Below are 26,437 nucleotides of genomic sequence, written 5' to 3' on the forward strand. Positions count from 1 at the left end.
CAAGGACGGAAAGCTGAATAAGAAAATGTATAATTAATAGAAACTTAATTAATTCACATATATCATGAAAAATACTTAATATTTCTAATGTGGAGATATCAGATATTTACATAAATCCATCTAAAACATTCATTTACAATTTCATAAAATTACACTCATAGCACTGTTGGACTCATAAAAGTCCATTTTAAAACAAATCAAAATCAATACAGCTGAACCAGAAATATCACCTTTTTATATTCCACACATTCTTCTTCCTTTTCAAAACCTGGTGCCTACATTACCCACAATGCAACATAGCCACTGAGTGATGTCACTGGAGGCAATTTATCAGATTACATTCATAGAACTCCCCAAGACCTGTAAACACACTTAAATGTGTAACATTGGTGAGGTTTACCCTTAACTGATGTTCAATTATCCTAAAAAACATAATATGTTGCCAGTATCTGTGGTTTATATGTCATACTTTCAAGTTGGGTCACACGTTAGGGTTGGGTCAAAACTAGAAGAGAAATCTGTCTATTTGTGGAAGTTTAAGTTTCATTTAGTCAGATCACTGACTGTCAGGGATTCTTAATTTACGCTTTGGGTTACTACGCACAGGTCTGTGCAGAAGGGAAATCACCTCACGAACCACAATGCCATCCCACCACTATGGCAGAGGATCCCCACTAACACAATTCTGTTAAACAACAGGATGAAATTAAAGAATTCATGCTGTTTTGTTCTTCCCATTACACAGGTAAACAAGTCATTTTATTATTTGAAATTTGGTTGGTAAAAACAGAGGCATTCACCAGCTCTACTGGGAAAAATGGGGCTAATGGTAATTGACCTAATAAAGTATTGCTTTTCCATTTAGTAGCCTGGGCTTCTTATTGAATTTACAAGGTATAAATTATTTATTGCTGGGCTCATTTCCAAGTAGAATATTCCCAAAAGCACTTGAACGCAACATTGCTCTCTGATCTCACTCGGTTAAACATTTTCATCTGCGTGTGTGTGTGTTGGCAGAGGAAGGTTACCTCCCCTGGACAAACTTTAATTTGGACGTCTCTCTAAGTTATGTCCCCGTCTCTCTTATCTGTTAAAAGTTAATCTGAATCAAAGACCGACCCAATAAACCCGCCGCACGAGCCACTAGAGCCCACTGAGCTGCCTTGTAAAGCACATGACTTGGAAACTTGTTACAGGGCATGTGGTAATATCATAAAACATTGAGCTTTATGAGCTTAGAGTTGAGGAAATAGTATGTTTGTTTGATATCATTACCATGGTGATCATCATAAGTCCTCTATCTCATACACCGATGTATTTTCAGCAGAATTAAATAGCCGCACAGCGGAACGTTAAATCGTTCTCCTCCAGAGATCCACACGCTGACCGGACGTTAATTGCAGACGGACCAAAACATTTTCTGAAAGTTGACGTGGAGCTGTCTGTGTACAATGGCTGATACTAAAGTAGAAATCTCAAATGATAGCTCCACTGTGATACAGAGTCAAAATGCGTCCTCTCAATCCAATAACCCACTGTCGAGGAAGCTCAACAAAATACTGGAGACGAGGCTCGACAATGACAAGGTGAGTTGGAAGAGTTTAGCTTCTTGCTAGCAAGCTAACACTAGCTGCGAGCTAGTTGCTTTAAATCTGGACGTATTTCTGTTCTTGCGCTTTATTATTTCCCTCTCGAAAGGCAACTGTTTGGGGGGAACGATATTGCCCCTCACTGGTTTTCGTTAAGCACAGCAACAACATAAAAATGTGTTTTATTTTGACAGTTACGTTAGCTGTCATCCAGTATGTACTGGGTGTCGGGGCTAGTGTCCCCATCAGGAACAGGTTGATCCGAGCTGTTCAGCCCAAGTTGACGAAGGGAAATTGTTTATTTCATGCAGTTCTGGCTGCGATGGCTTGTCGACAAGGGGAGCAGATTGTCAGAGTTAAACCATTTGTCGCAACACCCCGACTGAACAACATTATAATGTCCTCTTCGTGCTTTCAGGAGATGCTGGAGGCTCTGAAGGCTCTCTCTGTGTTCTTCACTGAGAACAGTCTGCGCACCAGGAGAAATCTTCGTGGTGACATAGAGAGACGGAGCCTGGCGATCAACGAGGAGTTTGCACAAATATTTAAAGAAGTAAAAGAGGTAACAGATTTGCAAGAACAGTTTTATTACCTTCAAACAACACTAAAGTGTAATTCTGAAACCCATCAAAGCATCCGTGCAATGCTTCTTATTCAAATGAGGTGGGGATGAAGGTTATAGGTTTACTCTGGTGATTTGTCGCTGCATCAATAGAAACATATTTAAGAGACATCTGTGGTAGTGATGTAGAGCAGCAGATCTGATTTAGTTACTGGATTTCAAAGTTCAGCTAATTAAATGGAGATTTAATTTCAAGGCGGTTTAATATCAAGATTTTTTAGCAGCAACATTTACACCCCTAGGTGACAGGATGCTAATTTGAAGTTCCAGTCTCAGTGATGGCAGCCTGTTTGTGCCCTCTAGTTTTTGAGGTTATGTGTATGAATGGGAGTACATCTGCCTCAGCGCTGTTGTAACTCTGACTTCATGTTCACCACAGGAGCTTGAAAGTGTTCATGAAGATGTCCAGGCCATGAGCACGTGTTGTGAAGAAATGACCAATACGTTAAAGGTATGTTTTATTATCTCCTAATTTCTCCTGCATATATAATGATTTACTAAAGCTAAACTATTAGCTGGTATTAGTATGGTGGTGTAGATCAAATGCTATGCATTCATGTTTCTTGTTTTCAAGCTAACTTTTAGACACTAACTTTTCTTCAACAGGCTGCGAAGGAGCAAACTCAAGACCTCATAGTGAAAACCAACAAGCTACAGGGAGAAAAGTGAGTTAATTCTAAATGAGTACAAACATATATGTGTGTGTCTTTGGGGGTGTGTGTGTTAATGCACAAAGTTAACCTCGTAACTCGACATAAACATGTTCACTATATTTGGAAAAAAAAAAAAATAGACATAAGCAATCAGTGATTGATAACAGCAATTCTGCTACTAGTGGTAAACATACTATTGTAATTGTTTGGTTGTGGTGTCGGAAAGGAATGAATTCAGCTCTACTGTAACTTTTAAGGCAGGATTTTGGTATTTTTGTATCAGTTTACATGCTATTGTACGTTTTTTCTGATAGATTGCTCCATAAATCTGGTGGCAAAAATGTTAGGTGCTTCTTTTGTTATTACACAGTCAAGTGCAGAACACTTTTTTAATACTTTTATTTATTAACTCATTTCATCTGAGGTGTTTTGTTCTCAATGATACAAACTCATTTCATCATGCGATATAAACAAAAGACAAAGAACATACCCCAATGTAAGTATCGAATATAAATCCAATATCAATAATTTTAAACGGAAAAAAAAAGAAGTAGAATTTAGTGAGCACTTAAACTGTGTCAACACAGTCTCAACAACAACTGAACCTTTTAATGAAAGGTATTGTTTGGCTGTCATAATAAATTACATGGAACAAGTTTTGCACTCAGCATTGTCTACTCTCGTACAAATGTTGATGTGGGAATTGAGTGACTCAAACTTATTCTATCATTGCAAGTACAAGTTATCTGATTGTAACTAAATTGTTAGAGAAATATAAAATAAGACCATAAGATGAGGCTGTTGCCCTGGAGTCTAAAATTTGTTCAGAGTGTCAGGGAGGTCATGGAAATAAGATGGAAAATTTATTCTAAATTATCTGCAGAAACTTCAAAGAAATCTCACACGGCCCTTTCTCCCCTTATCTTCTCTGTGGCTACAAATCATTTTGGAAACCTATCACATACTGATAAGCATCTTCATCAGTCCAAATCCAGATATCATCACTTCACTCTCTTTGGTGTCTCATTTCCACAGAGGAATTACTCCTTTTTCTTTTCAGGCAAATATCACTTTAATCAAAGCAGACGGCAGGAACAACATGCTCCACTTTGCAAGTGATAAGCTTTTATTGCGCACATGTTGTTTGAATAGTGAGACATTGTTTAATTTGCCAGTACTTCCTTGTTTTCTAGGAGTTCCTGCTGTTAGTTGTCAAGTAGATTTAAACATCTAATTATAACCAGCTCATGACATTAAAAAGTATATTCTGTTGATTTAAAATATTTACACAAATTAAGATATGACCAACCAAGTTAAAGGCACAGATAAGTTGAAGAGTATATTTCTAGTCAGTGAAATGCAACTTCTCTTTAGTGTCAGAAGTTAGAGAGACTTGGTGCAGGGCAGGAAGAGCTGGCAAGCACATCTTTATTTTTGATGAGAAGGGATGAATGATTCATGAGGTAGATGAATATTTCTCCCACAGTTGTCTATTTGCATAAGGAGGGCAGCAGTCATCATTAATGGAGCTTAATTTGTTTTATTCGTCATGTCCTGTGATGTTCGGCCCTGAGATACACATCAAAGTAGCTCCTGTTTACACTGCGTTACTGTCAGATCTTATTGAAGTGAGCCTATTACAAACGGAGCATTGCTCATCAGTGCATTCTCGTATTTGAGTGTGTGCATTGAGATCTGCTGACAACACATATTAAGAGCCATCAGATATGCAGATCTAATATATACAGCTCACCATGACGTAGAGTCATGAGTAGAACCAGAGTGTGTATCTTGGGTGCTCACCCAGCTGCAACTCCTAGAATACTGATGGATCTTTGTTTGGTTGAACGCCTGCCAATAAAATTAATGTAGGTATCATTAATCTATGAATTTGGCGAGGTGTTGACAGGGATATGAAAATAAAATACCCGCGCCCATTCGCTGATGGCTGATGACTGGGGGTTGGGGTGGGTTTCATTAGCATTTGTGGTGGCTGTGACCTCAGTGCTCAGTGACCTTGTGAGTTGACATAGAGGCAGGGGCACGTGCAATGATAATGTAGATTTCCGGCAAAAGACACTGCTGCCAGCTGTGATGTACAGCCGCAATTCCATGCTCCGCTGGCACAGATTCAAGACCGCCTTGACGAAAAGGTGACAGATGAGGGGAGCGAGATTGAAGAGGAAGGAGATGAGCTCAGTGTGAGAGCAATGAAAGACACCAGTTGGGATGAAGCCACCAGTGAATACGTGCAGACAATGAATTAATAAAAGTCATGTCGCTTTGTGCCGGGAGGTCTTGTTGGAGGTAAGTGGTCAGAGGTTTTACATGAATGCCCTTCAGAGTGCCCCCCTGCTTTGTGTCTTTCTTTGCATAGTGGTCCCATTGGGACTTGCTGTCCGTCTGTGTGACATTTTCATTCGTGGAACCACAATGACCCCACAGCCAGATGGGAAAGTGTCTGCACGCTGGGCTCTGACCTTGTCTTCAGCAATTTTGTCTCAGAAGAGCTGCCAGGGGGAAGTGTGCAGTCAAGCTGTCCTCCTTCAGCCACCCGACAGTCAGCCCTCTGCACCAGACCACTCCGGTCGTCTCGGTCAGATTTATTTCAGGTCACACAGTCCTCTGCAGTCCCAAGACACTGTCTTTTTTTATGTTTTTCTTCTGTTGACACTTATAGCAGTGCTACATTTGCAGTATAATCTTGTGCTTATAGGGCAGCTCTGCTGAGCCTGGACAGTCGTTTTCGGAGCTCTGCGGTTGCTCCTGATGTGTACTTACTGGGCAGAGAAGGCCTCTCCTGAACTGTTTGCTATCTTATCTGCCAGCGGCACTGTGTCATTTGTCAGCTCTAATGTAATAGAAAGGAACTGTGGCTTGCTTACAATGTTTAGAAGCAAGGGTGGAAGCAGCGAGCCAATGAGAGTACACGACCTGTGTTTGTCTGCCGCCGTTCAGACGTACTGCTCTTTTGTTTTGGGCTGGTCCTGTTCAAAGAGGCTGTCAGCAAGAGCTCTAAATAGATGTTGTGTGTTGTTCCATAATGAAACCTAATGCGACCCACCTGCCCTGCACTGTGTGATCTTGGCATTAGCTTGACATGTTATCTGTGGAACAAGTCGAGACGTCTCACTAACGGATGTTTCTGTGCACTGTGTGACCTCACAGGCGGCCGCAGCAGAAGGTGTTGGACTCTTGGTTTACTTCTCCAGCTATTACTACATCGCTCAGGCAGCTACAGGAAGCCTACTTGGCTGTATGCCAAAGAGCTATGTAGTTAGATGTAATAACCGCACCTAAGATTTACCTACATTTGGCTTGTATCAGTGACTTATTTCCCACAGTAATTCTTACAGCATGTGATGAATTATTAGACGCGGAGCCCTGCGGCTCATTGAGACCATTTTTCCTGGGAAAAAAAAGTAAATGGTGCCAGTGTGACTCCTGTGTAGGTCATTAATAAATCAAGAGCTTGGAAACCCTCGAGAGAACAATCTGGGACATCTGAGTGTAAATGACAACCTGCGTAAAATGACACTTGAGCCTTATTAAGCCTCAGCTGGCTGTTAATGAGGGTATGGCTGTGAGTATGCCTTTGTGTTGTCTGATGTGACTGACTGCGACTGCACTCTGTGATCATTGGCGCATGGCTAACTAACAGCTAACAGCTCTGTGAATGCCAAATTTCCATGCTAGCCTTTGAAATGGCCCCTAATAGATTTTAATGGATAATCGACCCGCATGGTTTACAGCCTCTGAGATGGGTGGACATTCCCCTGCAACGGAGAACGCTCAATCTCCTTATTATTCATTCTGTATGATTATCAGCCAGTTCGCAAAGTAAGAAATGAAAAGTTTCCTGTTTAATAAGTGGTGAGCTTGGTAGATGTTATTCACTGATCAAGCTCTCAGTTTTTATGAGCTGATCAGGCTGTTTATTAGATTGTGCTGTGTTATACTGCTTAAACGATTTCTGCGCTTGAACAGACAAAATCAATCGACCTAGATGGGAAATCTGAGCACATTCACAAACGGACACAAACAAAGAGACTAGATTGGCAGTGATTAGTTAATTAATCAGAAAGTCAATCAGAAGAAAATTATTTGCCACTCATTTTTATAATCCATTAATCGTTTTGTCATTTTTCAAGCAAAAATGTCACATTTGTTGGTTTAAGCTTCTTAATGTGAGGATTTGCTGCTTTTCTTTGTCATTTATGGGATGATAAATGAGGAGTCTTGGGGTTTTAGGGCCTTGACACTCGAGGCTGACATCCGCAGTGGTCGGCTGTCAGTGAGCGTCTGTGGCCCTAGTTGTTGCGGTGAGTCCCACATCACTGGCTTTACTCAGCTCATGTCAGCGACTTTTTGGCTGATCGAGCGTGTAGATTCGGCAGCGGAGCCTGTTGGTGAGAGAAATCACTCTGATTGGCCGTTCAGCTCAGCGAAACAGTGCACGAGAAGAGAAGTGGAAAAAATAATGGGAAAGCCCCTTGAGCCTGATGCTGTAGCACCCGTGATTTCACCCATTTTCTGTATTTTCATTTTCATTTTCTTTTTGTATTCTGATACATTCTTGATTAGAAGTGGCCATATAAGTGAGAGTGGTGTGAAAAAACGCTGCATTATCATAACAACGGTTTTTATATCCACAGTTTGGAGACTTCTGGTTGCATTGTGTAAAGTGTAGCTTTTTGGCTGAGACACAGGTGATGCAACAGTCAGTCTTGATGAGCATTATTTTTTTTGTTTCGTTGTATTGACTAAATGATTATTGTGGAAATAATCAGTAAGTTAATCGATAATGAAAATAAGCGTTAGTTGCAGCTTTAACAGAGACAGACTTTAAAAAGGAACACACTCTTTTGTTTTTTGACTTGTTTTCAACCCATCACGTCATATTATGCAACCTGGATCCAACTTAACTTTAACTTGTTGGGAGTTCTTGGAGAAAAGCTGACATCTTTGAGTTCATTTTCCTTGAAATCACTCGCTTAGAGTGTATACATACTTTACAATGTGACGTTTCACTCAAGTTGGTTGCCTCTCTCTGGTATTCAGTAATTGCAGTCTGCAGAAGAATGTGTCATGTCCTGACAGCGCTGTAGAAAATGATCCTGCTCCTCCAGCATTCCCTTGGCCTCTGCTGCTCTGCTGCTAATGTTCCCACAATCCACCTCTCTTCACCTTGTACAGGCGTGTGCAGCCTGTCTCTTTGTTGTGATTTACATCCTGGCGGAACGGGTCTGTCACTCTTGGCCTGGACATGAGAAATTGGGGGCATTTGTTATCTTCTAGAGGTGAATCTGTTGCAAAGTGTGACATGTTAGAAACATTTTTTCACTGCTGGTGCTCCCATGAAGTTCAGTATGTCCACAGACAGAAAGCTTGATAAATAAAGGATTGGGTATAATTGCTGCCAAAATGAAACTCATGGGGCCATATTTGTGACATAGGAGTTTTGAGTACATTAACCGCCTGTCAAGTGGTTTAACCCGGAGAATATGCTTCTGTTAGTAACAGAAACAGATGCTGCCTTGTCAAAAATTGGAAAAGATTTTGTGTTTTCTGCATTTAAGAAATTGATGAAAGAGCTATTGGACTTTGCACTTTAACTTTCTCTAATACATGAATTAATCAGTGGGTAATTCAGGTCAGTGAACTCTTCTCATGAACACACACTTAATGGCACCAACAACTGGTAGAAATGCAGTCTGTGGGTGAAATGCTTCATGAGTGGAATTCAAAACTGTGGCATGTTAAATGTGACGGATAAGGCTTCGAAAGCCTTTATGACCAGTGGGAGCGTCAGATGGGCCATTAATTTTATGTCCCAATAAAACTGGCACATGGAACAGTTTTTTGTTTTTTTTTAAATCTCCTCAAAAGCACTTCATGAATGCTTTGACTGGAGGACAAGATCAAATACAACGATATTTTTATCCAAATACCTCGAAATTGATATGGACACAATTTGTAGGAATGACTTTTGGTACTTTCACAGAATATTTCAGTTTTTGATAAAATATCATCAGTAATGTGAATATGCTGACTAAGTGGATAAAGACAAGTATTAGAACAACAGCTCAGAAAATATCATCACTTTACTGTAATACAGCCTGTTGTAAAGACAACACTTATGACATATCTTGATATAACAATGCCCAAAAATTTAAGACCTCATATCTCAATATTGATGTATTGCCCAGCCCTAATAATAATTCAGCGTCCTTTAATGATATAAATGCCATGTTTGCACCACAGTGTCTCGCTGTGAAACAGATGATCCAATTAGAGTTTTGCAAAAGCTTCCTGCTACATTTGCATATTAGTGATAAATTCTCTTTTCTTCAGACAACTGTTGCTCCCCGCTCTACAAGAGGTTACAGATTTCATATTAATATTGATCATGTGTATGTGAGACAAACATGTTCATGTGGAAATACTTTTCTCTAATTTATACACCGCTCAGTTTAATTAATGGCCTCATTAGCATCACTTGTTAATTTTTTATGTATCACTGTAATGGTGGTGGGATATCAGGTGGCTGGAGTGCGTCCTGTTTTAATTTGTTATGTCTCTGTGGCATCAATTCTCTTTCGATTCACTTCTCTTTTCACTGTGTTTTTGAACACGTGTGCAGCTTTGTGACAGCTACCTTTTTAATAAAAATTAAAAAATGAAGTTTCTTTTATTATAAATGGTGTACTGTTATTACAAGTGTTTGTGGCAGACTTAAAGATTGCTTTTGACAGTCTGACAGTGAAAGCATTTTTAAGCAGAGGCACAGCTGTTGTATCTCTATAAAATAAAACATTCATTATTGTCACTGCTTTCAGTTTCGATGATGTAGCCAGGTTGTTATAATGAAGTAACATTTTAAAATCTGCTACTCAAGCCTCTCTGTGCACGGAAATAAAGTCCCCGCTAAGCTGTCGTCTTTCTCTGTTGCGACAAAACCTCAACACATGAAATGCGTAAAGGGCAAAGACGCCTCGAGGTTCTGCACGTGAGGCTCGGCGAGCTGTACAGAGAAACAATAAATCATAGAATCCTGTAACAGATTTACAGCCCTTTACTTTCAGCTGGCTGAGCACGGGTAATAGCTGTGTGAGAGACAATGGTCAGATAATGTTGGGTTCTTCTCCTCCACCAAAACAAGCTGGTGATTTACTGATCCAGCCTCGTTTTCACAGTCGGGTGGAGAGATTTTAGACGAGGTGGTTTGGATGGGAAGACGGGCACAGAGGGAGGACTCGCTCTTGTTCTGCTATCCCGTGACAGAGTTCCCCGTTTGACTGGGGCTGTTGCCATGGGTGACTATTGTGTTGAGACGCTTATAGTGACACTGATAGTGATCGCCCTGCTGTTATTGATAGTGACAAAACCTGGCGAGTATCCGGGTCTGTATTCATGTTGTTTCTCTTGTCTCCCTCTGATATTCACTTTCTTGCTGCTGCACATGATATCTTCACTCTGTGTCCTGCCCTGCCTCTCTGTCCCACTCAGCTCACTGTGTGTGAGGAGTATGACTGCCATCTGCTGTACGATGTCAAACACTACGGCTTGTTGACAACGTGCACCATTTTTCTCTGTTGAATAAAAGTGTACACTTACAACTTTTTTTTCCTCTCTGACAGGATCTTTTATTTTCACAGACAGAAAAACACAAAGGCGATGGCAACTACACTGATAAAACTCAATGATGAAAGACAGAAGGAAAAGTCTGAACGCTTCTGTGAGATAAAAATCCTCAGGGACCTTGAAGACAGATAAAAGCAATCATAATGACAAGAAAGGGCCCAACTGAGCTGAACACAATCTAAATGCCAAAACATTATAAGGAAAAAATAATCCTTTATAGATATTAAAATGCAAAAATGTCAAAGGACGGAAATTACAACATATATCTCTTTTCCCTCAGTCACCGCCTGGAGGTGAGAGCTCAGGTCGCTCAGGCTTTCCTTGCCAAGTTCCAGCTGTCTAATGAGGAGATGGCCACTTTGCGAGGGGCTCGGGATGCACCCATTACTGAGGTAATCTCCATTATGACGTATTCTAATGAAGTGAATCATCCAAAGAATACTACCTCCGCATCCACAGGAGGGATTCAGTATCAGGGCTGCAACTAAGGATTAATTTCATTATTTCTTGATTAATCGTTTAGTCTATCTAATGTCAAAAAACTTTGAAAAATACTCATCACAATTTCCCAAAGCCCAAAGTGACGTCTTCAGACTGATTCTATTTTTTAACCAACTGTCCAAAACCCGAAGACTCTTCATTTACTATCATAATGACAAAGAAAAGCAGCAAATCGTTACATTTAAGAAGCTGGAACAGCAGCTTCTTAAGGGACATTTTTGCTTGAACAATTAATTGATTATCAAAATAGCTGGCAGTGAATAAACATTTTCTCGATGGAATAATTGATTTTTAGTCTGTATTGGAGAAAGAATAGTGTCACATTAGTGGCTTCATTTGCTGTGTCCTCTGATTAAAGTGTGATCGATCTTCTCACTCTGCCAACATGCTGCCTCGACATTTGAGATATTGTCAGATGTTGTCAACATGTTCTACAGTCCATTAACTAAAATTCTGAAGGGACTTCTGACGTCTGATCCAAAAGATGATGAATCAAATCGAATCAGTTTTATTTATATAGCCCAAAATCACAATCACATTGCCTCAATGGGCTTTACGATCTATACAGTGAACGTCATCCTCTGTCCTCACACCCTCCATTGAAGTGAGGAAAAACTTGCCATATTAAAATAAACCCTTTCAACAGGCAAATAACAAGATGGAAGAAACCTTAGGATGAGCCACAGTGGAGGGATGCCTCTCCCAGGACAGACAGACATGCAATAGATGTCACATGTACAGACCATTGCAACAAAATCACAGTTGGCCCTATTACATTCATTAACGTGTTGTTCATTTTCCCAGGACTTCTTCAAAGCTCTCAGCCGAGTGAAGCACATCCACGAGGACGTGAAGATCCTCCTGCGAACCAACCAGCAAACTGCAGGGTGAGGTGCACGTCTCACTCCATAGAGTCACTCTGCGCTCTACTTCCTCTGACAGACTGAAATAATAGTGTCTTTTACAGTAATTCTGTTCTCGATGTTAAATTCATGGCATTTATTTTTAACCACAATGGTGGAACAGACGAGCGGAAAAAAGCTTGAAGGTCTTGTATTTATGTCACTGTCAGGGATCTGACACTGGGGTTATGGGTATGTAATGTGTGGTCTTGGTTTGCGTGCTTGTTCCAGGTTAGAGATCATGGAGCAGATGGCCGTGTTACAGGAGACATCGTATGAGCAGCTCTACCGCTGGGCTCAGAGTGAGTGCAGTAACGGAGTTAATGCCACAATCACACTATGTACACATTGTACAAGGTCTCCACACTGAACTACATAGAGAGAAATACAAAGCTTTGCACTTTGAAGTGAGAGTAATGGCGTGTATGGGACACATTTGAGGACACATGTGACTCATAACCTTCTGACTGAGTTTTGCCAAAAGAATGTCTCAAACCCAAATTTTCCTCAGCGCAGCAGTGGTGCTTTGTCATTGAAATTAAACTGGAAATAAACCATGTAGATCACAGAAACCTCATTTGTAACAAATAGAAAGCGTTTAGCAAGCATTACAGTATGAGTTGCTCTGCAGATGCTTATTTTGCTGAGGTTAAGATTTGCTCAAAGACCCAGGTCCAGGAATTTGGCAAGTGAAAATGTGTTAATGGTCAAATGAAAGAGCAGTAAGTTCTAATGTTGTTTTGTGTTTTCTCTGCATGTAGAGGAAGTTAGTTTATGTCGTGAAGGGTCTCACAAATGTATTTGTCTTTTTTTGTGGGAGAACTACATTCTGCACTAGAGGGCATTAACTTGTATTTCCAGCATTAGGTACTGTAGGTCTGACAAGAGTGCAGTGCATTGACCCATTTTCTCCATAGTCTGGAAGATTGGGCACTGCCTGTTCATTGTTTGTATTGTCTGAAGCATAAATAAACTGACTTCTTGGAAAGAGCTCATGGAAAAATATGATTGAAAAATGTTTTTTGTGCTTTGATCTGCTTCTTGTCAGAAGGGTTGCCATGATCCAAAACATTTAGAAACAATGAATTGAGCACAACACAAGCAAAGTTACTCGAAAGAGAGCGTTTAGTTACACTTACTGCCTTCCTTTCCTCAGATGAATGCAGAGGACTGACCCAAGAGGCCTGTGATATCAGCCCTGTGTTGACTCAAGCCATGGAAGCTTTGCAGGACCGACCTGTCCTTTACAAGTAATATACACGCTCTTACATACAGCAACAATTTTAATATATGCTCTGTCCCTTCATTTATCTTCATCTCCATGCCAATCAGTTTTTACATGTCTTCTTAAAACACTAACAGTAAGTAGAAGTAGACCTATCAGGGATAGATATTGGTTAAATTATAAAAATGTAGCTGTGGATGTCGGGTCCTAAAAATGTTTTCAAACCATTTTTGTTTACTACATCTTTGCCAGATGGCTACAGGTCGTGTATTTCACTCTGCTACTAGCTTCTGTGGGCGCTTGCAGGTGAATTGTGGCCGAGGTGATTCTTGCTGAGCAAAACAAAGAATTAGAAAACAACAGAGCAAACAGCCTGAAGCCACAGAACGTGTCGCCACCATCCAGCCAGCAGAAGAAGAAAGTGTGCATAAAGCAAACATTGTGACAAACTGCCACTGTAAATAATCCATAGGGAGGAGTGCAAATTTTAAGTGTATGTTTTTCAAAAATTAACGCAAGTATATTGCCTCAGAGTTTAAAAAGACAGTGCTCAAAATAGACTGAAGTCATTATGTTGATATTAAGTAAATGCATTATGTGATATTCAGTGTTTGAACATTGTAATAGATTTGTTTCAATTGAAAACAATGTTCAAGGACTTTTAAGCCTGTTAAGTAAAAAATAAATGGTTTAGTCATATATGACCTACCATAATGTAGTATTGGCTCTTCAATTGGCTCTCTTTAATTTTCAAGTGCTTTGAAATGCCTTGAGTTGGAATGACTCAGTACTTTTTATGCCCAGTACTCAGTTATTTTAAGGCAGGCAGTGAAACAGGAAATACCTAATGAAGAAAATGAATACAAATGTTTTTAAAAGCATTAAATGTCGACATCTTTGCAAATTAGATAATATACTTTAGTCAGGGAAAACGATTTGTGCTCAGAGCACGAATCGTTACATCGGATTCACACATTTTCTGATGATGCTGAGAGTTTAACTTTGTCTCAAAAACAAAACAACTCACAAGATAGTTTCACACGTTACCCCAAGACATGTTTTCAAGTCAAACCCTCCTTCTATCTGTCTGCATTCTCTGAAATGCACCTGTCTCTGGGCCCACAAAGAGTCCAAGGTCATGTCACTGGCTGGGGATGTTGAGGCTGAGAGAAAGGAGACCAGTGTTCCTGGAATCTTAATTCAGCACTATCTTGTGTTTAGTCTGTCACAGAGCCTGCCACCGCCAAGTAATCAAAACAGCCTCAAAGTCTTTCCTTTTGGAAAAGCTGCCTGCATTGTTGATGTATGTCAGTGGCTGACCTCCGGCACACAGTCTGCACAAAAACACATCTTTTTCACATGAGGTTTGGGTGGTGAATGTTTCCTTCTCTCTTCTGTTTGATCAGGTACACTCTGGATGAGTTTGGGACTGCACGCAGGTGTGCGGTGGTACGAGGCTTCATCGACGCCCTCACCCGTGGCGGGCAGGGAGGAACGCCCCGGCCCATTGAGATGCATTCACATGACCCTATGAGGTACAACTCCAATCGTATTTATGAGCTGAGCATTTAAACCGAAAACACACTTCAGTTCTGATAAAAATGTAACTATCTTTCAATAGAACTAGAGTTGTAGAAATGCAGAGATGCTTCTTTCATGTCTCTACACTGATTTTGAAAACATGACATATGTTCAGTGTAGCTTAGCACAATGCACAATTAAAATAATTTCAAAAAATCTGCATCTCCAAAGATGAATGGCTAGCCTATCTTGGTTGTACTTACAGCTTTTCAAATTTATTTTTTGGGGTCTTTGAGCACCACAAGCCTAGTGCCATCGAGTTAATTTATAATTCGAGAGAATATTTTTGATTTTGGGGTGAACTGTCCCTTTAATAAATGAACTAGATTATATCAAACCTTTAGCCTGTGACCAGTTTACGCTTGCCCACGGCCAGAGCTGAGGATAAAAGCACCATATATATATATATATATATATATATAGCAAAAAGTAGTGCCAGACTGTTTTGCAATCATTAAATCATTTTGCATGAACTTGTGAAAAAATTCCTCATGATCACGCAATATTCAACACTGAGAATTCCTCTACATTAAACTCACCATTTAGCAACATTTCAAACTACATACAGACACATTTAAATGGAACAAGTTTGTCTAAAATATAGTACTATTCCTCAAAAACACAATTAAACCCTTATTTAATATTTAAGATATAAGTATTATTATGTGTGTCTACTGTATTATTGTAAATGTCGTGATTCTATAAATGAATCTCTTAGATTTTGTTCCAAACTCCTGAAATTCTTCACTTTTAAAGCCTGATTCAGGAGGATATTAAATGTCCATTTTTTTTAAGGAGTGTCTGAGTGTGTCTGTGCTTCATGTTGTAGTACATCCTCTCCCCTCCTTCTCCTCCTTCTCCTCCTTCCTCGTGTGCCCAGGAGCCAAAGGGGAGATTTTCTCAGAATACCAGCCATGTGTGGAACACGAAATCACCTCCACTTTATACGAAGCATTGGCAGTTCTGAGAACATCAAGTTCTTTCTCACCTCCCTGTCCTCTCACTCACTCACTCACCAACACACACAAACACACACACGCACACACACACACACACACACACACACGGGCTTACACACAATAATTCAAGTTTAACCTTGCTGTTTTCCACCGTTATGTAACACCAAAAGCCAAGTGTTTTTGTTTTTGTTTGTGTGTGTGTGTGTGTGTGTGTGTGTGCGCGCGAGGGGAGTGAAACACGATGACCCGTGCCTCGATGTAGCTGTGGTCAGGGCATGGTAAGATTAGCCCTCGGGTTGGCCCCTCAATGACGTGCTGTTTAATACGGACTGTTCGTTGCTCTTTCAGGTATGTCGGGGACATGCTGGCCTGGCTGCACCAAGCCACCGCCTCAGAGAAAGAGCATCTAGAAGCTCTGCTCAAACAAGTCACTCTGCAAGGTATGATTTCTAAATACGCAGTGCACAGTTCTCTATCATCGCCATCTTAGATTACAAATGGTATGATGACATCTTCAGCATTTTACCATTTTACCTGTTTTTCTTTGTTGCTTTTATTTAATTTGGATGATTTTACAAGCAGGCCATCTTCAGGGCTCCTTAAGAACTCTTAACATATCTTTGATTACATTTTATGAAGCATAACAGTCATTAAACAGTCTTGCATTTGAATTTTATCAAATTTAATTCATCTATCTTAAACATTTTTTTGTTAAATGATTCAAGCTCTTGTCTGATATGATAGACACCCTATAGAAATAAACCGTGGCTTGTAAACAAATTTAACGCGGACTCACAAGTAGCTTTGGGTAACCAGTCCTTCAATAAGGTTAGAGATGTTGGCAACAGTTGGAGAGTGTGAACAAATCTAATTCCAGTGCATTTAGTTCAGCCTGATGGACTAATCCTCTGCTTGTTTCCCTAATTTAACTTCTTCAGTTCTCATTACAGTTAGGAATGAAGGCCGCTCAGTAGGGGGATCAGTTGAGACCGGGGGGGTTGTCTTTGGTCCATTTTGTGAAGCTAAGCTGTTACATCCAGGCTATCAAATGGCAGCATTTATCTCCTTTCATGCTTTTTTGGCAGTGTATACAGGTCATTTTTATGATGATCTCAGTGCTAACAAATCTGACTTGGAAAAAATTTGAACTCTCAGGCAGGTGTCACTGTGGTTATATGATAATGATGTCACTGATGCCTCTTGCCTAAACACAGTGAACTCCAAAAATAGACGTAAATGTTGAATATGTGAACGCATCCTAAGAATATTACAAGAATGAATTAGGAATATTGTGACCCTGTGTTATACTTAATGTGTTACTGCACATGAATGTTCACTTTGGATCCAAAAGAGGATTGTTTCCCCACTTTTGTATTTATTAATACTGTGCTGGTGTGCTTATATTCATGATATCCTCTTACATCAGGTGTGGAGGAGAACATGCAGGAGGTGGTTGGACACATCACTGAGGGAGTCTGCAGGCCGTTGAAAGTGAGATATGGAATTGGTTTAAAAAGCTATTAAAGAACCACTGACCAGTTCTGGCTAATGCATACAGTGTTCTGGAATGTTCTGCTCGTGTGTTCTGGATGTGTCCTCCAGGTTCGGATAGAACAGGTCATCGTGGCCGAGCCAGGTGCTGTCCTTCTTTACAAGCTGTCCAACCTGCTTAAGTTCTACCACCACACCATCAGGTACTTAAACTCAGTCAAGGTTGCAGCAAAATAACAACTCCACAATGATTGGAGAGCTGAAATGATTAGTCGATTAATGGCTCAACAAAGTTTTGATATTCGATGAATCGTTTAAAGTCCCCTCCAGTCATGTTTTACTCTGCTATGATTAATATTTTATCATTTTTCAACGTAAAACTTAAAAAATATTCTCTTCATCTATAAATGTCAGGCCTTGTGTCCCGCCCACCACCGCTGCTTGTGTTAGGTTGATAGGTGAAAGAGCAGTGCAAATCAAAATGACCAGTATTAAAGGAAATATGAGAGCGATACAGCTTTAGTTTTAAGTCTCAGTCAGACCAAGACTCAGAATAGGAGTCTGTTGTGTACCAAGCAGATGTATCAGAATGGTAAGTGTAGTTAGTATCTTTTGTTTGTGTTGTTTGTTAGTTTATTAGCTTGTAAGTGGCAGCAGACACATCATAAGTGGTTTTGAAACATACAGTAATATCTGCCACAGTGTTAGTGTGTTCACATTGTCACATTGTTATAACATAATTATATACAAGAGGTCTACTTGAAGTTTGTAGAAATTTGGCTGAGATTGTTATATTATTGTAATATCTGTTTAACTTGATTGCCAACTGAGTTAGCCTGGGAACTGGCTCATTTGCAGTAGTAGCATTTCCATATTAAACAGATTGTTTTTTTTAATGGTGATGTACCAAATCTAATTAGCAGGGGGACGTTTGAATCTCAGGTTTTAGGGAAGTGCACAAACTTCTCCATCCTCAATAAAGGAATGTGAAGGTCAGACATTTTAGAGGAAGAAAATATCAGAAAAATACATTTCTGTGGGAGAGGATGTTTAAGTAAATTGTACAGCAAATTATGCTTCGGTTCTGTTTTTGCACTTTGGGAATTTGCTGCTCATCTCTTTTATTTCCTTGCGAGATAAATACATTTTTGTTTGACACTGTTGGTTGGAGTAAAGCAATTTTAAGGTTCTTCGAGCTTGTGATGAGCATCTTTACTACATTTTGATATTTTGTAGAAACAACGAGTCGATGAATTAAAGAAAAAAAAGATAATGATGTAAATAATCACGTCATGCAGACCAAGTTGACCCATCCACCTATTTGATTTGTACAGCTCTATCATCGGGACCAGTGTGGCCTCCTTGCTCATCAATATTGAAGAAATGCACATCCTCAGCAAAAAGATGTTCTTCAACAGCTTGAGCCTTCATGCAAGCAGACTTATGGACAAGGTACAGTTTGAGTTGGATGATTTTTATTTGTGTATTCTACAATATTGTTTTCGTTTGCACAGTTGTGAGAAAGCGTCTGCTCAGAAAACACTACCATTACCCAAGGAAAGAAAGGGAAGAAGAAGAGGAAGCCTTGTTTTTAAAATAGAGATGGAGCGCAATGTTCTTTCATGAAATCGTTTAAATGACAGTGCAGAAGTTCAGTGTTGCACCCTGTGGACACACATTGTGTATTTCAGCTCTGCGCCTAAACCCTCAAAGACAACAAGGCTATTTCTGAAGCTCTTGTGCTTGTAAACAGTTTCGGCCTGTTGGCCGCAGCATCGAAAAGGCGCTAGCTGCCAAAAACACCAGAATTGTTACCATTTAGTTAAATTGGCGTCCAAATATACCTCGGCACGGGCAGGAGCTCTTCCACATTATATGCTGGCTGTGTCCTAATCAATAGCAGTTACAAGAATTATCCCTGTAGCTCGGTGTTAATCAAATTGGAGGCCCTCAGGGTTTTGGTGTCAATTCCAGCTAATTCCAGGAACCCGGCCTTCTCATAATTTGCTCTATTAGGTGGACAAAGGTGGCAGGGCTCAGTTCTGTGTTGTCCATCCAGAGGCCAATGAAATCAAAACCCTCTTCATTAAAAAGCTCTTCTCACTCTGAACAAGCTGAGGCTCAGAGTAGCAGCAGGAAGCAGTTGTATATTCGCTCGATCATGCTGCTCATTAGGGATGTTTAATGCTTTGATAATGTTCTGAGGACCGCTTGTCTTGGTGAAGGCTGCAGCTCACACACAACTAACCTCTGTCATCCCTAATACTCTACTCCTCTGTTTGCCTGAGCAGGTGGAGCTGCCACCTGCAGATCTGGGTCCTACAGCCTCCCTCACGCAGACCCTCTCCCTCCTCAGGGAGGTGCTGGCCTCCCACGACTCATCAGTTGTTCCCCTGGATGCTCGCCAGGCTGACTTTGCTCAGGTAAACTATACACAGGGCTGGGGCAGATTAATTGTAATGTAGTCAATTACTGAATCCAAATTACAGTACATGGCAATTTTGGAATTAGTAACGTAATCCATTGATAACAAAAATATTGTAATCTAATCTCAATAATTTTGGATTACTTCAAAAACAAACATTGAAAATCCTGCAACTTAAACAAAAAAATTGAGGCAGATACACAAATATAATTTCTTTTATTTAAATGCTTCAAAACATTGTCAATGCAATTAAAATGAATTTTATGGTTTTAGCGTTAACAGTCGGTCAAATCAAATTAGGGGTGCAACATACTTGACATTACAAACATTAGTTTTGTTGCAATATAAAAAAATACAGTACATTTTTATCACATAACTTGAATAACTCAATAGAGGCTATGCACGTGATGTTGCAGAAGGCGGAAGTCACCATGGTTACCACTGAGCGGCAGAAAAACTACTGAATTGCAAAACTGTTAATATTTATCAAGTGCTGCAGTCTTTATGTTCAGCTTGAACGCTGCGAGAACACAAAAAACGCATCCAAAATGTGAAAGAGCCGAGCAAATAAGCCTACTTGACATTGCTCGTCCTGCGATGTGACCTATGCGCACATTGCAGTGTCGATCCTGAAACAATATATTGTGTGGCCCTAAATGAAATTACCCTCAACAAAAACAATACCGACACAAACTACAGATGTACTGTGTGTATTCTACAACAACCGGGATGCTGTCTCTTTTGGGGAAGTTTTTGTGCGGCTATTATTTAATCAAAGGCAACATGGACGACTTTCCTCGTTTATCAAGTGCAGCACTTGTCTACAAAATCCTAAATGACAGACGAACTTTGCATGAATTGATGGAGCATTTTAAAAAAGTTTAATGATTTTGAAATTGCAATATTTTAAAGACGTAATTGAAAATATAATTGAGTTATCCTAGACAATGTACCTTTAATTACAAATGTTTTTCGGGCAGTAATCTGGGCTGATTAGTTACCTTACCCTTTTTAACATAGTCACATTTACACAGAATCTGTTATTATCCAACCCTGTTTATACAATATGATCAAATGGTCAAGTCAAAGTTGTCTCCCTTCAATTGTCTGTCTGTTAAATCTGTTAAATTAATGGATTATAAATGTCTTGATATTGTTTTTCAGTCAGTGATTTTTCACTCTTCTGTCTTACTTTGTCTCTCCCAGGTGCTCTCTTGCATCTTGGATCCCCTCCTACAGCTGTGTACCGTGTCGGCCAGTAACCTCGGCACTGCTGACATGGCGAGCTACATGGTCAACTCGCTGTATGTCATGAAAACCACGCTGGCTGTCTTTGAGTTCACTGACAAGAGGCTGGAGATGCTTGAGTTCCAGGTCTGCCACAGTTATAAGCAGTTATTAACAAAGTCGTAGTGAATCAGACAATTACATCTTCTTAAGTGTCTATTTACATTCAATTACGATTAGTCAAGGGCATGAGTCGAATAATAACACACCACACCTTAGTAGGAAAAGACAAACTGAATCATGAAACAGTCATGCTATCCAACATGAACTGTCTGTGCGTAGGGGTATTGTTCATTACGAATAATCAATTATTCTTATTCTTGTCATGAAAACCCATAGAGCCCAAATCTTTTATTAAAAAGATCTAATTTACTGTCTCATAGAAGAGTGTGCGTCATGTATTGTTGTTCATGTTCAAATGTGCCATCTATCCCTCTATTTTTAGCACGTCTTTTGTAATTGAGGACCACAAGAGCTCCTGTGGAAGTTTCATTATCAATAGCACAGTGGATCTCCATTAACCACAAGTACTACTAGTTCACAATGCAGGCTTGAACTGAATTTTAAGCCGCTCTCTCCCACATTTTCTAGATCGAGGCTCACCTTGACACTCTGATCAACGAGCAGGCATCCTACGTGCTTACCAGAGCTGGGCTGAGCTACATCTACAACTGCGTCCAGCAGCACAGTGCTGAACAGGTGGAGCACTTCACTACACATTGACATGCACTCATTCGTGAAGTTATAGAACTGTGGAGTTTTTTTTCTCACATCTCTCCTGTCGGACTCCCTAATGGCCCTCTTTTATATCATACAGATCCTATTGTTTACAGTATGCTTCCTCTCTGGGCTTTACAATAGTTATCGCTATGGTTACAACATGACCGACGTCTTTATTAGGGCGTAATAGCATTTCTATCAGATTTTCAGATGAGAAAGAGGCGCAGGGAGGCAGATCATATTATGTTCTATTAAAATATATTAGCTTCTCCTGAAGTGTCCTGTGCAGATGAGAGAGATGATGTCCTGGAGCCTTCCTCCTGCTTTGTAATACACTTTGCCACTGGGCTGACTGAGACCCATAGTTGTGGTTTAGCATGCGAGTCTTGAAACCCCAGGTCATGTCAGGACACACCACACCCTTCTGCTGCTGCAGCTCAACGCAAAGCTCAATCAAGAACTGTCATTCTTCTGCAGGCGACTTTTCTCCTCGGGTGGCCTGTCTTGGGTTTTCTTTAAATAGTCTTCTGTTTGAAAAGATTAAGTCTGGCTGTCTACACTTGACAGTATCCCAGATGTCAACGACTGACAAGAATCCCCACGTTTATTTTAGACTCTTCAGGTTTACATTTGGTATCTGTTTAACATTTTATCCCTGTAATTTTCTCTGATACATCAGCTGAACATATCAGAAACAAGAAAACAGTGCTTTAGAACAATACTTTCCACTGGCTAGAAGCTAACAGATGAGTTTGAAGGCTCCAAGTACGTTAATATGCCCATATCTCCATAAAATCACTCTGTCGCTTTGACCCTTGCACTGCTGTCTATTTGCTGCTTTTAATGCTGGCAATTTAGGCATTTAAGCTTGACTTAATGTTGCCATTCTGGATAATCAGTGTCAGCTAATTGCCTGCAAGGTACCTGCTGATGTGTTCACAGCGTCAGTCATGTGTTAACCTTGCACAGTTTTTGCCTTGTTACCAGCTAGATTTAGGGAGGGAATTTCTCTTGTTTACAAGTCAAGATTCACAAGTTCAGTGAATTCACAAAATGTTATTTTCCCCCCAATGAATCTCTTCAGCTGAGTAAATTAGGGCTGAGGTTATAAAATCAACAACATGATGAATCTCATGCACTATTTAGTTATTTAGTTACAGAAATGATTGTAGCATTTTATTTAATATTATAATAATATCGTCCAGCACTAGTTTAAATCATTTTGTTTGATCAAGGTTAGTAAGGAGTAAGGCAGCAGTACACAATGACGTAGTGTGGGCTAAACTTTTTTTATAAAACTTCTTAAAGTTTTATAATAAAAAAAAATAAAAAAAATCCTTATTACACACTTAAGAGGTCAGGGGTAATGGCATTCATTCAGTTTGTGTCTCTGCCTCCATCCATCTCCATGGATCCATCTCAAGCAGCTGCCGAGGGCAGTGTATATATTGATCAAGGAAGAAACCTTCTCAATGCTGCCTGCTGATACAGATGAATGCTTTGTTTGGTTCTGCTTTGTTTGGTTCTGAGATTCATCAGTGTTGCTCCACGAACAGTGTTACCTTGAGTTGGATTCTAATCTGATGTCCACTTTTCTGTCTCAGGGTCCGCTGTCCCTCCTCCCCAGCATGGACAGCTCTTCTGTGAAAGCGGCAATGGTGAGTTACAAGTTGCAATATGTAAGAATTCAGTTTAAAATATTCAAAAATGAACAAAAATTATCAACAGAATGTGATCAAATTAGAGCTTTGTCGTTATGTCAAAGATATGTATATATTGTGTTGCAGAGATATCTACCAAAGTTAGCATTAGCATCAAGCTTGTCATTTCATACCACTTTGTACCTCAGGAACTGATCATCAGATGGTAGAGCTCAGGCCTCATGAGAGAGAAACAAATAATGCCAAGAAAGCGAATAATCTTACAGCTATTTCCTAACTAAAGAGAAAAATACACCTTCTGAATTCAAATGTCTCTTTTACTGAACCAAGAGGAGCTTAGTTGTCTTGTCAGCTCATTTTAAAACATACTTTCTTCAAACCTGACAGAAACAATCCCATTTTTTTTTTTTACATATTGCACCTTTAATAAATTCTCACTCAGTTGTGATATTCTTTGACTCATCACCTGCTGTTGACTCTCTCTTACAAACAACAGGTCCAGTTTGATCGGTACTTGTCATCGCCTGACACTCTTGTGATGCCACAGCTCAACTTTCTGCTCAGTGCAGCCATCAAGTGAGTTCCTTTCCTTACCGTTGATAGTAGCTCTCTCTGTTAAGGAACAGAGTAGCATACATGCAATATTCAGGCTTTATTGTTTACAACATCGCATGGTGTTTCAGCAGGGTAAAGTGCGCATTCAGAGAGATAAAAATAGAACAGGAGCGTCGACCTAATAATGTTCAACATTCATTAGTTTCCCCGATGTAGTACGATCATTACTGCATTCCAAACAAAACACTCGACTAAATGCACTGCGATTTTGGATGCTAAATTGCTAAAGCCACTAACACATTGAGGGAGCGGTCTGCAGGACTGCCTGTATTTGTCTTACTGATCAGAAAATGCACATGCTTTTAGCTCAATACAGCTGCTACATTGGAGCGCTCTTTCTATGAGTCACGTTTACTGGGAAGTGCAGCAGGCTTGAGGAGCACTCTGTACCTCAGGTTAATGTTCTCTATTAATGGACATGGGAGGACTGATGGGCAGGACGCCATTAATTAGCTTCTGGTCCATTTCTCACTCACACTCGTTCCCTGAAATCATTCCTCCTCTTTGTCTTTCTCTCTCTCTCTCTCCCCCGCTATCGCTCAAGTCTGCCTCTCTGCTCACCTAAATACACAAAAACACCAGGCAGCACTCTGAAAACACTCCTGCAGTGCACAAATAATGGGAATGTACTTTTAGACTTCCTTCGTTTCACATTTCGTGTTGGTGCACTTGGTGTGGAGTAAGGTGTTATACGCAGCACCGCGGTTCTGTGTTCTCTGTGGGCCAATTAAAAATATGGATCTCAAGAGCCTAAGTGGGATACAACAGAGGCCTGCGCTCCCACTGTGTCCTTGAGTCCTCTCACTGGGCCTTTCAGTCCGACTGCTGCATCCTCCGCTCGTACTCCACTGCAAGAAATAGTCAAATGATCTCCTTCACTTGAGGGTAAATGTGGAGGTTTTTTATGGCAAATGTGTTTTTGAAGAATTATGATGCTGAAAAAGATACATTGTTTTCTAGTTAGACTTTTTTTTTTTTTAAATCTTCGAGCAACGTATATAAATATGATCCTTTTCTTGTTTTAATCAATTCATAGTTTTGTCTATAGGATGTCACCAATTTTTTGCTTTAAATTACGCATTTTGTCGGAACTAAAAACTCCGAAAGACGAAGGAAAGCAGAAAATTCCCACCGTATTATTGCTTGAAAAATGACTGAAACGATTACTACTTGTTGCAGCTGTAAAAGAAAATAACAAGAATCTGTGTGACATAGCTGAATTTGATTTAGTACATATGCAAGAAATCCATACAATGACAAATACTGTACTTGATTTCCTTTTTGGTTGCAGATGTGTTTAGAACGAATAAACTTCTCTCAAATGACGAGTCTTTTCAGAATCAGTTGCTGCGGCTCACACCTGATGCTTGTGCATTAATACTGTAATATGTATCCACAGATGGCAGTGTGCACCACTTACTGCCACTCATTGTTTTGACACAGTTGGGACAACACAATGGTCACTGAACAAAAAAAAAAGTAATTAGGACAAATTCTTACTCATGGCTGACTTATTTCAGCTCTTTACCACTGACTAATTGCAGCAGAGCTCTGCTTGTCTGATTTAGACCTGATATGTTGGGATTTAAAAGGCCCTTTCACTGCTGATTCTTGTTCTGTTCTAGTATAGAAATCTGAAGAGTTTTATCTGTTTGTGCAGGGAGCAGATTTTCCGTCAGTCCACAGAGCTGGTGTGCAGAGCCTACGGGGACGTCTACACGGCGCTGACCAGCCCAGCTAACGGCTACAAAGACGCAGAGAACCTGGTGCCCAGATCACCTAAGCAGGTTCAGACCTTGCTGTCCTGAGAGACTCCTCCGTTCCCACCTGTTTGATGTCAAAAACACTGGGTGAGACCCAGCGAAGGACATGCTGCTGGTTATTTAAAGAGCTATGTAATTTGTAGAATGTATATAAAAGTAGTTGTTAAGGCTCTTTGTGGGAAATATGGGATGTGGGTCGCTGACCACAGAGAGAGACACTCCTGTGTACCAGGAGGAAAGAACGTTATATGTATATGATCCATTTTCTTTGAGTGCTGCAGGCAGTCGACTTGTTTTTCACATGTCTCGTCTTTCTGTCTGTTTCCACTCTGTTCTCTGTTCGTGGTCATTTTTGTACAAAATAATGTGTTTTTATTGAAAATATTTAACATTATATAAAACAAAAAGATGCACTAAATTTAAGAGATTTGTCGTTATTTTTCCACACTTCAAAGTGGTCAGGAAAAAAATTCAGCCCTAATGCCAAGAGGAACCTCAGAAGCTTCAGCACAAATGTTGTGTTTATTTTAATCTCAACTGTTTTGAGTAGGAGGGATAAAATGGAAAATCTGTCTGACCATCTCGTTTGGAGTTTCAGAAAGGTCTACCATGCTGACTAAGATGTGAAAACAAGACTATAATGATACTGGATTCAGTCATTTACCATAAATTCTACCTTTTAAATGAATGGTTCTTTGTCCATTTACATCACATTATGGTACCCTGGGAACCAGACAAATCTGCAAGCTCATGTTTCAATTGCTCTGACTGATGTGTTGAGTTGATGACATTATAAGTA

At 40.0% G+C, this 26,437-nt stretch overlaps 1 protein-coding gene across 1 annotated transcript; it reads left to right on the forward strand.

Annotated features, from left to right (window-relative positions):
• Positions 1-901: 901 nt before the first annotated feature.
• On the forward strand, positions 902-26,061 carry cog6 (component of oligomeric golgi complex 6). The gene is made up of 19 exons (XM_084350119.1): positions 902-1,586; positions 2,008-2,151; positions 2,591-2,662; positions 2,818-2,876; positions 10,789-10,900; positions 11,814-11,896; positions 12,143-12,213; positions 13,068-13,161; positions 14,543-14,671; positions 16,025-16,116; positions 17,103-17,167; positions 17,279-17,370; positions 18,502-18,619; positions 19,459-19,590; positions 20,799-20,966; positions 21,471-21,578; positions 23,204-23,257; positions 23,757-23,836; positions 25,536-26,061. Exons 1-19 carry the CDS (start codon positions 1,452-1,454, stop codon positions 25,681-25,683), a joined length of 1,956 nt encoding a protein of 651 aa, XP_084206245.1. The 5' UTR covers positions 902-1,451; the 3' UTR covers positions 25,684-26,061.
• The last annotated feature ends 376 nt before the right edge of the window (positions 26,062-26,437 follow it).

This window comes from Pagrus pagrus (genome assembly GCF_965226575.1).
Source record: "Pagrus pagrus genome assembly, chromosome: 4".
Lineage (NCBI taxonomy): Eukaryota > Metazoa > Chordata > Actinopteri > Spariformes > Sparidae > Pagrus > Pagrus pagrus.